The sequence below is a fragment of the Eptesicus fuscus genome, chromosome 10 (genome assembly GCF_027574615.1).
Source record: "Eptesicus fuscus isolate TK198812 chromosome 10, DD_ASM_mEF_20220401, whole genome shotgun sequence".
NCBI lineage: Eukaryota > Metazoa > Chordata > Mammalia > Chiroptera > Vespertilionidae > Eptesicus > Eptesicus fuscus.
The window spans coordinates 83286577-83304520 of record NC_072482.1 but is presented as its reverse complement, the minus strand read 5'-3'; the positions used below and the strand labels follow the sequence as shown (position 1 = coordinate 83304520).

The 17944-nt window shown below is 34.8% G+C and overlaps 1 protein-coding gene across 4 annotated transcripts in view; it reads right to left on the bottom strand.

Annotated features, from left to right (window-relative positions):
- Positions 1–17944, bottom strand: part of TRDN (triadin) — a 280530-nt gene that overhangs the window by 62588 nt on the left and 199998 nt on the right. For all 4 annotated transcript variants that reach the window (XM_054721940.1, XM_054721941.1, XM_054721942.1 and 1 more), the window contains 3 exons: positions 17438–17464; positions 14623–14670; positions 7777–7824 (listed from right to left, as the gene is read on the bottom strand). In XM_054721940.1, the coding sequence (XP_054577915.1) occupies positions 7777–7824; positions 14623–14670; positions 17438–17464 (123 nt within the window). The remainder of the gene's footprint in view (positions 1–7776; positions 7825–14622; positions 14671–17437; positions 17465–17944) is intronic.

The following is a 17944-nucleotide window of genomic DNA, read 5'->3' as shown; positions in this document are numbered from 1 at the left end:
AAAATAAGTATATTCTTCAGCATTTGGGGCAAAGTAGAAATGTTGCAGGCATGGGAGACATTTATGACAAATGAGAATTAGACAATATTAAGAATCGAAATTCCTTTAGAGATTGCTTAGCCAAATAATCTTGGTTTATAAAAGAGGCTTTACCAGGCAAGAAATGAGCCTAATTTCACAGAATAAGTTTCTGGAAGGGCTAGATCACACCCTAAGTTTTATTTTGAAAAAACTTTATACTCTATGGTTCTAATCATCATTGGCTAGTTAATATTTCTAATCATCATTGGCTTTCATCAGTTATTTCTTGTTCAAGGACCAACAATACAAATGCTAACTGCAAGTTAAAAAGTGTTCACCAGAATTTTCATTGTCAAGACTCTTGATAAGAATATAGATGCTTTGTATAGGTTGTCTGACCCACTATCTCTTTTTCTCACATATAAGTCAACTGAAATTAAATCCAGACTTTGCGTATTATAATGATCAGGATATTTTTAAATTTTACACTTTGCCATTTCATAATTCTAAGGAAAGATATGAATTGAATTTTCATTTTTTTAAAGAATTGCTTTTCAATTAGCATATAATACATCATTCTATGAAAAAATTGGGGAATTGTCAATAAGATACAATCAGATTTTATGTATAATGTTGATAAAATTTTCATGTTTATTCCTGAAATTATTTCACCTACAATTTGTAATTCTTTTTTTTACAACAGTAAGAAAGCAACAATGCTTTTTTTAATGCAGGGCTGGTGATTTCAATGATTTCTGTAATTTGATTTCTGGAGAATGGAGCTTCAACTCCAGTAATTTGCTCCAGAATATGACATCAAAATTGATTTTAATTAATTTTATTCAATATAGTGTATGCCAAATCTTTTTTTTCCTAAACAGGCCTTTAGTAGAAAATCAATTTAAAGGAAAATCAAATTAAATAAAATCAAGTGAGAGGGAAACATCAATAAAAATTTTTCATGAAAAACAATCTTTATTCTGGCTACTCAGCTTTGTAACCTAGCAGCTTATAATACACTTTCTATTAAACATTTTTAAATGATAAAAGAGAACAAACCCAAATGTGTCTTCAGGATAATAATAGGGATGAAAGTAAATAATATAGAAAAAAGAGGCATAATTAACACCTTAATCTTGAGTTTGTGAGGAGGTGTTTTCTTGGTGCGTTCAATGATAAACACTAAAATGCGTTTCCACAGTCTTTTATATAATGTAGTGTAAAGTTGATTTCTTCTCTAAAGAACAACATTTTAATCTTCAAATATCTATATCATATAATTGAAAATTATATTCACATTTCAAATTCTGGTGATAGTGATCAAAATTTTATAGGAGGAAAAGTAAGAATTGTAAGTGAATTTTCATTATGTAGAGAATGTAAATGGCCTATTACAGATTTAAGTATGTGTTAAAGAGCCATCACCTAATATTAAGATGTAGATAATAATCAAGAATACACACTTTTCATTGTTTAAAAATTATTAAATTATTTAAGGTATCGCCAAAGAAGTGTGAAGATCACATGGTAACTTTCTTCATATTGACAATTAGATTTGACTGAGCTTTAAGAAGTGGTTTATAATTGCATTCTATTAGCTTTACGTGAAGAATTTTAGAAGTTAAATCAAGACAGTTTCATAATTATAAGACAGGTGAAGCAACAAAGCACATTTGATGTAAAGAAAGTTTGTTGCTTTTAAGAACCTTAAAGATGGGTAAACTTTCCATTATTAAGAAACTACTTCGATGAATCACAGAAGTGAAAGAAGGCAAGCAGAGTAGGAGTGACACATTGCTCCTAGGCCTGCTGTCTGTTCCAGAAATATAAGGACGCTTAAGTTAGCCCAGGTGCCGATCGGTTCCTCTGACCTGAGAGTTAGTAAGGTAAATTTAGTGGTAAGAAAAGTGATCCCAGTACGAAGTGCAGGGTGAGGTTCCTGGGGTAATCTTACAGATTTAGTGTGCCATTTTTTTTTTTTTTTTTTTTTGGTCCTATAAAATGCCCAGAGTCTCTAAGAAAAGGAAGGAAAAAGAGGTCACATTAGACAGAGTAGTTATTCATTTTTATGATAATTGAAAGACAATATTTTTATGGAAACAAGGATTTGGACATTACAATTATCTCTCTGTGTGACCTGTATTTGCCTATAGCATATTTTGCATAAAATAAGAGTGATCAAGTTGCATATTAGCTTATTAGAGAAAATGGATCATGAATAACAATGAACTTTTTTAACTTTTGAATAATGGTACAATATGATTGTAGATCTCCTTGCATTGTTTCCAAATCTTATCAACATCATTGGCATACATTGCTCCTTTACAAGGCTGAAATTCTCTTCAGCATTAAATGACATTCCTACCTATAAATGTTTGAAGCACATGAACCAAATGTTGCATAGCAGGAGGCAGCACACTGCACATCAATCTAACAACACAAACTTTTTGTTTTTTACTATGTTGCTCTTCTGTGATAGATAGGATGTAGACCTGTCTCTGTTGGGATGAGGGGAAGGGGAGAAACATGGTGAGGAAGAGGGGACTAGGAAGACATTTCCCATGCATGAGATAAATAACTGTGAGAACATTCTAAAAGAATTACATAAAATAAGAGGAAGAGGTGAAATGTGTTAAGTGATCAAGTGAGACAGTGGAGTACTGGAAAGGTTCTCTTGAGGATAGAGATCAACCAAAGGACTTATATGCATGCATATAAGCCTAACCAATGGACACAGACAACATGGGGGTGAGGGCATGAGTGGGGGATGGGGGTGGGTGGGTAATGGAGCAATAAGGACACATATGTAATACCTTAAAAGAAAACAAAAGTAAAAGAACAACATATAAGTAAGGAGAGTACACTCGTGTGTACAGGTGTTGCATGGGCTCCTTATGTAGACCATCTTCTCTCTGAAGCTCACTCCATGCTCTTCACACCCATTCCCCAGCGCCTAGTCTGTTGTGAGCGCTCAATAAATATTAAACAACTAAAGTGCAAACGATTGTTAAGAAGTTTGGAATTCACAGGAATCAATAGTAAATTGTTATCATTTAACATTTATTGAGAGTCAACAGCATGACTTAGTCCACATGTGCAAATAGGTTATTTTATAATCACATATTAAGCAAATGATTTAATACAACTTGTATTAACTAGACGTTCAGTTTTACTCCATTGATATTAATTATAATTTTTTTAAAAAAATAATGTTGACACACCATGAAATAAGAACATTCAGCATTTAAATAAGTAAGTTTCTCTCAGGGAAACCATTACTCTTAAATATTAACACTCACTTGAAAGTATGAGCTAAAATTGCAATAGGTACACATCACAGATTCTACATAGACCAGTACAGATACAAAGAATAGAAGAATCTGGAAAAGTGGATGAGAACAAATTTACAAATCATAGAATAGCATTTGAGTTTCACCTGCTGCTGTGACAATTTAAAACACTAATACAATTATATAAGGTACTGTTGCTTACAAAATAGCATCAGAGGTAAAGAAAGACAGAAACTCTTCAGATGGACACAAATTAGCAAATTGATGAATTTAGAAACAGTTCTTAATTTAAAGCAAAATTGACGTTTTTATTACAGGAAATCACTGCATTCGATACATTTATGATCCACATTCTCCAATTTTACCCCTTACAAAATGATTACTAATTTGTTTAAATTTATTTTTCGGGGGTGTTAATAGGCACTCAATTCTATTAATGTTTTTGTTTTTTCACAAACATTTTTGTCATGCTTCCACTTAATTGAATCTGAAGTGATTTTTTTAATTAAGAGGATGGAAACTATACTTAATATTTCTGAAATGAAACTTTCAGTTTAGTTTTGGGATAATGAAGTATCGGTAAGAATTCAAGTTTAGAAACTGTGTTTTTCCCTAACATCTTAGAAATGGAAGTCTTTCTAGACCAGTCTTCCCTTAAAGAAGCAAAAGCTTCTATATTCTGCTATAAGAAACATACTACTTAAAACCTCAGTTGACTAGATAATTTTGAGCTTTGGAAGGAGTAAAAGATAATCTAGGCTCAGCTTCATAATTGTAGAAATAATAAAAGCAAGGATAAGGCTTAATGTTTCTATATTTAGACTCAAATATTGCCTTCGTTGGGCAATTGTTTTATTTTCTCTTCCACTTTCAGCTTCAAAAAATAGTTTACAATATAATAATTACAATTACTAAAATTTAATATTTTCTATATCTTTAACCAGATGATGACTGCACATGCAGTTTTATTTATGTAAGAGAACTATCTACAAAAATCATAACATTAATAATGTAATTAACAATGCATATATATTAATTTTTCTCTACTATTTACACTTTGAAATAGGAGTAGTTGAAGGATCTCATCATTTGTCTTCTGGTTTCTAAAATATTGGAAATCATATTTTGATTTATTAAAACATTCTAAGTGCACAGTATTTATAGAGGCACAGTTCACTAAAGTCTGGATCACCTAATATTTCTTCCTTCAACAATTCCGCTCTCATTCACCCCACAACTATTTATTAAACACTTACTATATGCCAGCACTATTATAAGCTCTTAGAACAGATTCTCATAGAAGACCTAAAGTGATGTCATACACAGGCATGAATAAAAGAAAAGGAAAGATGATTTGAGAGTGATTTAATTCATTACTATTTACTTCACCTTTTCACTGTTGAACATAAGTCACTTGGAAGGAAAACATTAAAAGCACAGAGACTCTGGGATTCCAATCTTTTAAAAAGTCAATTATCCTGATGGGTCTCCTTCCTTGCCCTAGTAAGTAGCAAGCCACTTCTTTAGAGTGATTATTTTGCTCCTCTGGCTATTAACTAGCAAATATTATTAAATATTTATTTTCCTCAGAAAAAGTGAGATTGAAAAAGCAATTTAGGAGGGCAGGTTGATTTTGAAAAGGAATATCAAATGTACATTAAATATAAGAAATTAAATAATAAACTGAGCTTAATAAATATGATGTACTCTTTGTAGATATGCAAATATATAATGGTGAATCCTCATACAGTAACGTGTTGAAATGTTTTATCTTTGGCAGTCCTTAGTTCTTACTAAAAGGATAGTAACATTTATTGTGGAAAACATTTGCTTCTCCTGATGCTTCTAGGTAACTGCTTTCCAAATAAGGAGAAACAAGAAGAAATAAGGTGTATGTGTGTGACTATTTGGGTGTGCCCCTTTAAGGTGAAGGAACTTAGAGTTTCTTAATACTCAAAACTCTATTCTCATCAATGTATGATCTTTATGAGAAAAGTAACTAAACAATGATTCATCATGAGTTAAAGATAAAATAGTTTTTTTGACTTTTGCAGAAGTTGTACTAATCAAATTTCTACTTCTTATATGATATAATGTCTAGTTTGCTAAGTTACATTAACATTAAAGTTTGTTTCATCTTTCACTATCTGAATTTCCTATAAAGTTTCGTTTAATCAATATTTCACAAGTTTTTTCCAATTATAATGCAGACTAAGTCCAGAAGTTCAATGTATACAATTTTACATAGATCCCAAAGTGTAGTTGACATCCATAAAGAATTATGAAAACCGTATAGTTTTTCCCTTGCACAAGTCCATAAGTTCAGACTTAAATAAAGTAAAGTAACTCTTTATAGTGAATTTAATAGCACTTCACTGCATTGAGAACTAGTTGGAGATTATGCATACTTAGGAAGATAGCTGAAAACTACAGAAGGATAAAAAGTACACAACAGTCTGAAAGCACCATCTTATGAATAAATATCAGAATACTATGATGAAATCTATAGAATGTCATTGATTTACTCTCATATAAACTTTCTCCTTTATTAAAATCACAAATATATATTTTTATACTTATTGCTAGTCATAGATATTCCATCAAAAAGTATGCAAGTTACTCAAATACTCTACTTATGATTTTTATAGTTGGAAAACATGAGGCCATTGCTGGACAATATTTAAAACTGAAATGATTTACTAAATCAATATAAAAAGCCATTGAAATAACCTCTTAGACTTTTTACCTAAGTCAAGAGCTTAAGGTCTTCATAAGATAAAAGGTATTGTTATTTAAAAATGTGAATTACGAAATCATATGAAGGAGTAAGTTCACTAAATCTCTAAAAGCCATTTTCAGTCTCCTATCAACTTGAGAAAACATGATAGAATTAATGAAAATGACACTAACTTGAAGGTTAGGAGAAATAAACAACCTGTGCTTAAATCAGTTACCTTTCAGGCACTATTATTAGTGTAGCCATTTTATATTTCAGTCAACCTTCTCTTAATATGCTTTGGCTATCAAATAAATCTATAAAAGCCATAAAAGATAAGTAATCAAAGCCTTTACACTATATAGGCAAAATGTATGCCACTTAATGAAAGCACTTTGATAGTTGATCTCACCTATATTAAAGCTGATATTATAAGAAAAATATACTTAAGCAAATACTGCATGTTTATCTAGAAATTTATAATTTTTCAAATCCTTTAATGTATGTTTTCTTATTTGGGCTCTACATCTTGCCAGGTAAGCAGGTCACATATAATGAACATCAGTTTTAAAGAGGAAGTTTATGCTTCAGAACCTTGTCCAAGTGAACAGGTTGAAATTAGGAGTTAGTACTCATACTCCTCCACTTTATATGTCAGAGACTAAAATACTCACTTCAAAAAGAAGTTGACAGAAACATTCTCTGACATTCCTGGTAGTTCCCAGAAGCCAAAATTAATTTGAAAACATTTTCCTAATGTTATTTTTATTTAAAAAAGACCAAAGAAATAAATCCTTGAGTAATTGTCTTAACTGAATCCTTAACCTTAGTTTATTTGTCTAAAATGTGAGGAATTGAAGGATATTAGAATATATTTATATATACAATATTAAATTTCTGATATTAGAAATTTAACTGCATCTCAAATTTAAGAGAAATTATTTTTACTTTACTCTTGACAAAATTATTGCTAGTTATGATTTTATTTATTAATTCTAGTAAATGATAAATAATATGATATTATAACATATACAATTTGAAAGAGTCGGGGGCAACTATTAAAATTAGTAGAACTCTGATATCTAACAGAAGACCTAACATCATTTTAAATGTTTTAACTCTACTCTGCTATAGCATTTTTCTCAAGCATATCCTGGAGTGACAAATGTATTATATAGCTGCATAAACAAAAATTAAAATGCATTATTTATAGCATTATGACAGATAAAATTAAAAATTCAAACCTCTTAGGGGAATCAGTAGCTGAAGTCACAATAGAAACTCAAATAACTTACTTCTATTGCTGCTTTTTTATCTTTGTTTTAACTGTTACATGTTCTTTAAGCAGTAGAAATTGTTTTTGCATAAAGGGAATTGTTTCATCTTTATTCTTTGAACTGGTTTTGGTCAGGTGTTGTTAAAACCACAAATCAAACTGAAAAATGTCTACCAGTTGCCCCAGAGGATCATTTCCTTATTCCCAACAATCTTCGGTGTTTTTCCTGATGTAATTAAGCAGTCTGCAGAGTTTTCCTGTTCTGAACTTATATTCCAAGTTTAATTATACAAAAGAGCAAAACCCAGATCGCTGCCTCACATTCTCCCTGGCACAGAAAAACATGGAGGACAGTGATAGGGAGCAATAGATTTAAAGCTTATTGTCTTCCGCCTGTCTGAATCCAGGGCTTTCCTCCTCATGTTGTTGTCTTTCTAAAGAAGATAATGTCAACCTCCTTCATTTTTTTTTACCTTGCTCCACTGCCTTCGTTGTTTTCTCTTCCTTCTTTCCAGGTACACCTGCAAAGCAGAGATAAAGTTTAAGTAAAAGTTCCTGATAGAAATGCTGCTTCTGCTAAAAAAAACACAAAACAAAACAAACAAACAAACAAAAAAAAAAACCACATTTTTACCTATTTAGTGCCAACTATTTCTCCCAAACATGCTAGTTTTCAAAGCTTTTTCAACATTTTTTATTTCCCAATAATCCAACTGAAACCTATATTAAATCTAATCTTGTAGAATTAGAGGAGAAAAGTCAGTTGACTTTTTCTAACTAGCTTTTCCACACTATTTCCTACTTTATTCTTTTATACTCAGCTTTGATAAACACTAAACATGCTCTACAAAGAATTCCACTTGACAGGACAATGAGCTATTGACTTACATTCCAGGTTATTGCTGGAGTTATTTAGCATCTTAAAAGTGACAATTAGATGCGGCTTTAAATTCAAGCGTAATATAGCTGCATCAACTGACAAGACAGTGTAGTCATCCTTGATATTTATTTAAACCTTAACTGAAGATGCAAGGAACCAAAGAGAAATAATATTGACATGTAGGTGCCGTTTCCTCTGAACTATGCTTTCTCTGAAACTTGGTCTCAGTGGAGTATTCACTACTTATTTATTTATACATCAAAATAGTAAAAATGATTCACACAAAATCAGTGTACCACACTGAAATAATTGATTCAAGTAAAGATCTTCAGAGGATATTACCAACTTTTAGATGAAAGATGAGTGGGGAACTGAATATTGTCATTCCAGCCAAGTATCACCACACAGAGTTGCAAAGAGGAAATATGCAATTTTGAAATAAAGAAATGTGCTTGTCACCAGCCTAACTCATTGATGAAACTTGGAACCATCCTATATAATAAAAGGCCAATATGCAAATCGACCAAATGGAGGAATGACCAGTCGCTATGACACACACTGACCACCAGGGGGCAGGTGCTCAATGCAGGAACTGCCCCCTGGTGGTCAGTGCACTCCCACAGGGGGAGCATCACTTAGCCAGAAGCCCTGAGCTGGGCTCACAGCTGGTGAGCGCAGTGGCAGTAGCGGAAGGTTCTCTGGCCTCTGCAGCAGCGCTAAGGATGTCTGACTGATGGCTTGGGACATCCCCTGAGGGCTCCCGGACTGCGAGAGGGTGCAGCTGAGCTAAAGGACAACCCCCCCCCAGTGCATAAATTTCATGCACCGGGCCTCTAGTCTATAATAATAAAAGTGTAATATGCTAATTAGACCAGACAGCCGAACGACCTTCTGGACAAAACTGCGGTGGCTGGGGCCGAGGTAGAGGTGGTTAGGGGCGATCAGCCAGCCAGGCGAGCAGTTAGGGGTGATTAGGCAGGCAGGCAGAGGGGTTAGGGGCAATCAGGCAGGCAGGCGAGTGGTTAGGGGTGATCAGGCAGGCAGGCAGAGTCGTTAGGGGCGATCATGCATGCATGCAGGCAAGTGGTTAGAAGCCTGGGATCCCAGATTGTGAAAGGGATGTCCAACTGCCAGTGTAGGCCCGATCCTGGATAGGGGCTAAACCAACAGTTGGACATCCCCCAAGGGGTCCCGGATTGCAAGAGGGTGCAGGCCAGGCTGAGGGACCCCACCCCCCATGCACGGATTTCATGCACTGGGCCTCTAGTTTATTCATAATAGGACATACTATTTGCTTCCTAATGAAATGAACTGTGATGTATATACTATAACCTATGAAATATTCTTGACAAAACAACTGGAATACAGGTAAGCCAAATATTTAACTTTCTTAATCAAATACAGGATATTCAGAACATTTTAAACAGCATTCTGAAGAAACAATCAGAACAATAAAAGATGTCTACAGTGTAAGTGGCCATGATCTTTTCAAAAATTTAATATGAAGAACCAGATAGGTAGAGAATTGCTTTTTACAGAAAACTTGTTAGAATCACTCATTAGTTATAATAGTTCATCTGCACATTCTTTTGAATTTTTCAAGTAGATAATTTCATCTGTGAGTAATGAGTTTCATTCTTACTTTTCTATTCTTGTACCTATTATTTCTTCTTCTCATCTATTGCACTGCTGCAATAGCCAGTACAATTTGTAATAGTGGTGATAGCATACACCTTTGTCTTGTTCTAATTCTTAGGAGAAAACCTTTCCACTTTTCTCCAGTGGGTATGATATTTATTAATGGTTTTTTAAAAAATATATCTTAACAGATTAAGGAAGCTTCTTTCTACTCTAGTGATGAATTATATCAAATGCATCTACTATGATGCATTTATTTATTCCTGTGATTTTATTATTCTGGTTAATTACATTGATTTTTTTTTTAAAGTTGCATTTCTGAAGCCTGGCCAGCATGGCTCAGTGGTTGAGCATCAACCTATGAACCGGGAGATCATGATTCAATTCCCAGTCAAGGGCACATGCCCGCGTTAGAGACTCAATCCTCAGTGTGGGGCATGCAGGAGGCAACCAATCAATGATTCTCATCATTGATGTTTCTCTCTCTCCCTCTACCTTCCTCTCTGAAATCAATAAAAATATATTTAAAAAATAATAAATAAATAAATTGCATTCCTAAAATAAAACCAAATTGTTTGCATTTTATCTTACACATATATTATCAGACTTGATCTGCTCAAGTCTATGCCTTCATATTCACAAGATAAGTTAGTCTTTATATTTTGTTTCTTTTCCAGCTTCTGTTAGGTTTTAATATTAAGGTTCAAATGAGTAAATGTTTCTTATTTTCTATATCTGGAAGGTTTGGTGCAGATTGTTAATATTTCCTTAAATGTTTGAAAGAATTCACCACTGAAGCCATCGGGCTAAAATTTTCTTTGTAGAATTATAATTATGGATTCAAAATATCAGTTAAATTAAAATTTTTCAAATTTATTGAAAAAAATGTTTCCAAAAAAGTAATGGAGAGAACCAAGATGGTGGCATAGGCAAATGCCTGTACTCCTGCCTCCCACAACCACATAAAAATTACAACTAAAATACAGAACAACCATCACCCAGAACCACCGGAAAGCTGGCTGAATGGAAGTCCTACAACTAGAGAAGTAAAGAAGAAAGCACACTGAGACTGGCAGGAGGTGTGGAGGCGCAGAATGGGCTGGCCCGGCACCCACAAGGCCGCTTTTTTAACCAGGAGGGAGATGTCTCTGCAGAGGCCACCTGGGAGGAGCAAGGGGTCCCAGCCCCACACCAGGGGTTCCATAGTTGGGAAAAGAAGTCCCCATGGCAGTAAGAACTACAGGCTGTAAAAACCAGTGCAGATTGGGGCTCAGTGACACACAGGCTCCTGGAGACCCAGCTGCTCCTCTTAAAAGGCCAGCACCACAAACTGAACTTACAAGCTCCCGCTTCCTCTGAGATCCAGCACCAGGGCGAGGCTCTGGGGAATCCAGACACATACGAGGAGAAATTGGACTGTCTGGCATTGAGACAGGAACTCAGGGGTGGCTTTCTTCCAGACAGAGGTGCTAGCAGCAGTCCTTATTCCCATGCTGGAACTTCCCGGTCACAGGGCTGACTGGCAGCCATTTCTGTTTGTTCCGTCCTGGTGATTCCCTGAGATCCTGCCCCACCCAACTTACAATCTCACCCAAGCTGTGCACAGCGGCTTTTGCATATGAATGGTATGTCCTTGCTCAGGCTAAAATCCTGTCAAACAAGGTGCAACTGGGTCTGGGAGCCCCAAACCTATCAATAAAAGGCCCAAGACCTACATCAGCAGCAGCCTGCCTTGCTTCACAGCTGGGCCTAGTCTGGGCACCTCCAAACTGATACAAAGAGGAGGAATCTGCAGATCTCTCTGTAGCTCCTGCTGGGTGGCTCCAGGCAGTGGCTGACTTTACACCTCCCTGGAGCCCCAAGAGCCAGTGTACCCAGTGGTCAGTGTCAGACCATACCAGATTACAACTCTTCACATCCATAAGTGACACACTCAAGGGGCAGACTCCATGAGCACCAAACCCCCATTGAAGCAAGTCCTGCTCCATAAGATGAAGTTTGAAAGTGATCTAAGAAACAGATCTTGGGAGACTCTTACATCATTTTAACAAGCTTGGACTTAATTTTATGGACAACTGGGAAAAGAGAGTTTCTGTTGTTTATGGTTTTTTCTCTCTCTCTCTTTTAAAAATATTTTTATTGATTTAGGAGAGAAAGGGAGAGGGAGAGAGAGATAGTAGCATCAATGAAGAGAGAGAATCATTGATTGGCTGCCTCCTGCACACTCCCTACTGGGGATTGAGCCTGCAATCCGGGCATTGTGCCCTTGACTGGAATTGAACCTGGAACACTTCAGTCTGTATACCAATGCTCTATCTACTGAGCCAAACCAGCTAGGGAGAGAGTTTTAAATTAAGAGTGATTTATTCTGTTTTAAGACTTTGATAATTTACTTTTACTGTACTGGGAGTTCTGGTAAGATAAATATTACTGAAATAAAAATAAGGAGATGAGGAACGTGGTGAAATTGTTATAATGGTTAAACATAAGATAATGAATATTTGAATGCAGATTAAAGGCATGGTTATGAATAGGAGGAAATATATTCAAGGAATATTTAGGGAATAAAATCAGCAGAACTTGAAGATTCTTTGAATATTAAGTGAAGAAAAGAAAAAGAAAAAGAAAAGTCAGTCACCCCCAGATTTCTAGTAAGGTGGAGAATGGATTGTGGTTTCACCAGTGATAATGAGCTGCAAATTGAGAAGAGAAAATTAGTTTATCCACTCATTTATGGGAGAGCATTATGCTAAGTGAAGTCAGCCAGTCAGAGAAAGGCAAGTACCATATGTTTCCACTCATATGTGGAATTGAATGAACTAACTGAACTACCAAGCAAAATAGAGATAGATTCATAGATAGAGAGAAGGCAGATAATGAAGGGATTGAGCAAAAAAAAAAAGAAAGAAAAGAAAAGGAAAGAAAAGAAAAGAAAAGAAAAGAAAAGAAAAGAAAAGAAAAGAAAAGAAGAGAAAAGAAAAGAAAAGAGAGAGAGCTCATGGACATGGACAGCAGATTAAGGGAGGGGAAGGGGATTGGATGGAAGTGGAACAGGGCATAGAGGGGATTAATGGTGATGGAAAAAAAAAATAAAATGAGGCATTTAGGTTAAGAAAGAATTTGCCCTGTTGATGTGGCTCAGTGGTTGAGCATCGACCTATGAACCAGGAGGTCATGGTTTGATTCCTGATCAGGGCACATGCCCTGGTTGGGGGCTCAGTCCCCAGTGGGGCAGGGGGAGGGCATGAGGGAAGTGGCTGATCAATGATTCTCTCTCATCATTGATGTTTCTATCTGTCTCTCCCTCTCTAAAATCAATAAAATATATTTTTAAAAGGTTGAATTTAAAGCTGTTTAATTTGGACATACAAGGCTGAACTTTTCTGGGAAAAGCATTTTCATGAAGTCCTGAAATGACAACATAGAATTGGGAACAGAGTTTCAACCTTGAGAGGGGATATATTTCACAAAGAGACATTGCAGAATGAGAAATTCAGAGGATTAATAATGGAATCTGGGAGCATCCTACCTAATAAAATGGTAATATGCAAATTACCATCACTCCGCTACACCCACGATTGGGCCGTTTGGAGGCTGGGGGCGGGACTCGGGGTGGCTGATTGGGCTGGTGGGGAGCGGGGACTCACGAGTTCCTGCCCCCTGTTCCTCCTGCCGGCCCCAACGGCCAGCGCTGCGGGTCCCGGAAGGCGCCCGTGGAGGAACTCGGGGTGGCTGATTGCGTGGCTGCCGACACCAGTTTTCCGCCAGCACCAGTTTTCCTCTGGCCACCCGCCGATCGGAGTGCCTCCCGCCAGCTCGATCGGCCACCCCGAGTTCCCCCACCCGCGGCACTGGAGGAATTCAGGGTGGCCGATCGCGCTGGCGGGAGGCGCTCCGATCGGCGGGTGGCCAGAGGAAAACTGGTGCTGGCGGAAAACTGGTGCCAGCAGCCAGGTGAAGGAAGGTCTTTTGCACGAAACTTCGTGCAACGGGCTTCTAGTCAATGATAAAGGTGTAGAAAAGGGCAAAACAGAAAGAAGTCAGAAAGAAATATCAGGGAATATTAGGAGAACTCAGAGACTATGTTGGCATGATAACCCAAAAGGGAGAGAAGAAACAAAATGGTAAGTGCAACTGAAAAATCTCGTAATGTGAGTGCTAGAATGGTTTTATTGGTTTAGTAATGATAACATCATCAGCATTAGTAAGAGCATTAATGACACAGTAGGGACAGAAGTCTCAACCTAATGGGAAATGAGAAGGGATTCTGACAAGAGAAATACATTTGAAAACTTAAATTCCAAATTTTCCAATATGTTTCTTAAATCAAAGTGTTTCCAAGTGAGCATTCCAAGGAACACATTTTAAAATCTGATATTATTCTTCCCCCAAATGTCTATTGTTCATGTAAGTTCTTCTAGTCAAAGTTTCATTTGTTTGGGCTCTAACCACCTCAGGCAGTATTTTGTAGTTGAATGCTCTCTCCAGGCGATTGGGATCCCATTGAACTTGAACGGCTACATTTCTTCAATTTTTCAGAAACTAACTTGAAATTGAGCTGCAATTACTAGTTTTAGTTTATGGCCCCAAGGAATGAAACTATTGGCATCAGAACACTGAAGACAAAACCTTGTTAATATAGACACTATAAATCTTGTGCAAAGTGAGTTTGTTTCCACATCAAGAAATAGTGAAATCAATAAAGAGAGCTCTTTAATAAGCACTAAATGAAACATTAAGTTAGAAACCTGCACAGAAATAAGTTTTAGTCATGACACCTTTTTCTTCAGGTTGTATTCACCTTTTTTAGTGGAGGCAGCACCAGCCTCTTCCTTGGCTCGATCAGTTTCTGCAAAATTCAGATATTAAAGAATGAGAAATACACATCAGAGATGCCAGGTGGATATCTATAGTATTGCAAATCAAACAAGACTAAACTGTCCAAAAGATAAAATGCATGTGGCACGTAAGAGCAAAGCAAGCAGCAGAGAGAGTCTAACTATGGAGCACGTGTATTTTTATAAACTAGTGAACTTCTTTAAATAGCAATACAGACACTCTCTTCTAGGATTTCACAATGCAATACCAAAATTTTAGCGTATATAAGCAGTGACCATAAATGCAGGTAGCTTATTTCACAAAATACACTGGAATACTAATTTATTAGTTTATAATTACATCTAAAATGATATGAGTTATAGGAAAGAGTACTTGAAAGGCCTTCTTTGTTTGGCCTTTAATTATGGTATATCAAGAAGTATTTGACATCAATCAATTAGCTTTGCATTATAAGAGATTAGCCATAATATAACACAAATTTTATTTGAATATTGATTGCTTTGAGAGAGAAAAAAAATAGAATAAAAAAGGCCAAAATACTTTCTTGGAGCTTCTCTGAATATCTAGTGTGGAAGATAGGAAAGCTGCCTATAAGACATAATCTAAAATGCTGGTCCCAGTACAAAATGTTGTACCTCAAATCAAGGCTAATTAAAGTTGAAGTTTTCTGTAATCCATAGGAAAATAAGATATAGATCTCAAGCTTGTCTGTGTTCTTCAGTATTTTCCCTACACTGATTTTGGCTTCCTCAGGGCCTAAACAATTTCACACCACAAACTCAATCACCATTCTCGTTATTCCATTTAAGTGAGTGCTAATAATATATGACCTCTTACTCTTTCCATGGACTTGCTCTAACCCAGCCAATCTTACCTATCTTTTAAAATTCAATACCATGGAAATGCATCACAGACACACTTCCTGTTCACTAAACTATGTATCGTACTTTCTCGATTGCTCTCATAATTTAAGATGATGAAATTAATATCCTGAATGTTAAAGTTATATACGCAAAAGTATGTACACCATAATATATGGGTGATTTAAGGAATTTTGAAAGTATTTGTAATGATATGCAATTTTTACCTTAGGCATTAACTTTACATACAACCTATTGTATATAGTAGCATGTAAAAATAAAAATTCCATTGAATGGTTTTTAAGGCCAAACAAATGTTTTTCCCAGAGAGGAAATGGCTGGTTACATTGTTAGTAGAGAATTTAAACAATTATGAATTAGCCCTAATTAATTTTTATCTTGAGAGATAATACCTATGTAAAATCCAAATCTCTCAACAATATAAGGAGTTGAATATGAATTCTTTTGCAACTTTTATATTGGGTTGAAGATGATTTGGCAACCTAATTTTGTGGAAATGATGCTGATCTCTTCAAAACTTGATCTGATAGTGTGTTTCATAGATAGCAGAACTTATAAGGGTTTTTTTATTGCAAATGAATATTTTTATCTACATGTTACGTTTTTTATGAAGAAAATGTTCATTTCAGAGTAATCAATCTAAAGTTTTCTACTAACATTGCAAAGTTATCAGTTTTATTTTATATATATTTCTGGTAATGCATTTCTACAGACCAAGTATTAGCATCCTAAAGACTTCATAATATAAAGTTCCAATCAGATTTATATTAACTAAAATTTTTCATGAAATATAAATGGAATTTAAAGTTCATATAAACCTTCTCTTTTAAAGTCTACTATGATTATATATATATGAACACTTCCATGTGTAATTTTCAAAAGAAATTTTCAGTAAGTTACTCAACATTACATTTTCAAATTTTCTCTGATAGATTCATAAATTATATACTATCTCAAAAACCCAGCACTAAATAAAAAAATGAATTTGTTTTACGTATCAGTACTATTTTTAATACTGAAGGAGCTCTTACTGAAAAGAAAAATATATAAACACATTATGCATACAATCCAGGTTTAACTATAAATTCCTATACAAAAAGCTTAGAGAATCTAAAAGTATATTTTTTCTAAAATTATTTTTTTCCAATTTTCTTTATTGATTAAGGTATTACATATGTGTCCATATCCCTCCATTGCCCCCCCACCCCACTCCCATACATGCCCTCACCCCCCAGTGTCTTGCTTCCATTGGTTATGCTTATATGCAATTATGCCAAAATTATTTTTATTAATGACAGTCTGTTAGTTACGGTATTGAATTAAGAAATACTGACAAAATAATTAGCATTTCTCCCTAAGAGTATTTGCTACTATTGAAGCAGATGCCATAGTATATTATAGTTTTCAAGTCAATATTTACAACGGAGGATACAGACATTAAAAGGAAAACTATGACATTACAACAGTAGTAATTAATAAAATTTGGAGGGCTTCATTTTATTAAAGACAAAATGACTTCACTGGTAGACAAATTACATTGCCTACTGGTTTGATCAAGTGATTAATCGTTAGAAATATTAAGTCTGATGTGTTTAAGAGGCTGAAGAGATCAATTAACATTCTGCAGAAGGGGAAACAAAAATACAAAAAGGGATTATGATCTGGACAAATTAACATTTAAAAATGAAAATCTATAGAGAAATTTTAATAAGAATGAATTCACAGAAAATATAAGGTTAACTATTTATGCATGTTATTTCAACAAATTAAATGAACATAGCAAGAAATATTTGGTAAGCCAGCTTTAAAAATCAGCATTAGCATTGTCTATAACAGAAAACTTAAATGAGTAAGCTGCTAAAATAAGCTTATTTGTTAATGTTTTATTCAACATACTTGCTTTTACTTCTTTTTCACTTGGAGCTGATAAAGACAAGAAATAATGTCTAAATTAATTACACATCTACTTGTCTCTAACATATTTTTAAGGTTATTTTCATTTTTTAAATGGAAGCTAATAAAAATAGGTTTGAGGAGGAGAAAATGCAACACTGTGCCATTTCTTTGATGTACTTTATTTAAATATATGCTGCAGACCATAATTCTTTTTTCAAATTTGTATACCTTCTCCCAACACAGAATGCTCATTCATAACTTATTCATTCTGTTTTCCATTCTAAAATATCTAAGAATCTTATTGTTTTCATATACAAGCCAGTTCATTTTTCTTGAAGCCTATAAAATGGTATAAAAAACGAAGTGAATTGATAAATTAGCCAATGGTTTAAAATTTTAAAATAAAGCTAATTATTGTTAAGCTTCTACATTATCATGAACGCCTAGACTGAGCAGGTAATGATTTTAAAGAATTTGAATTATTGTATTTTGTCGGGTTCAGTACGA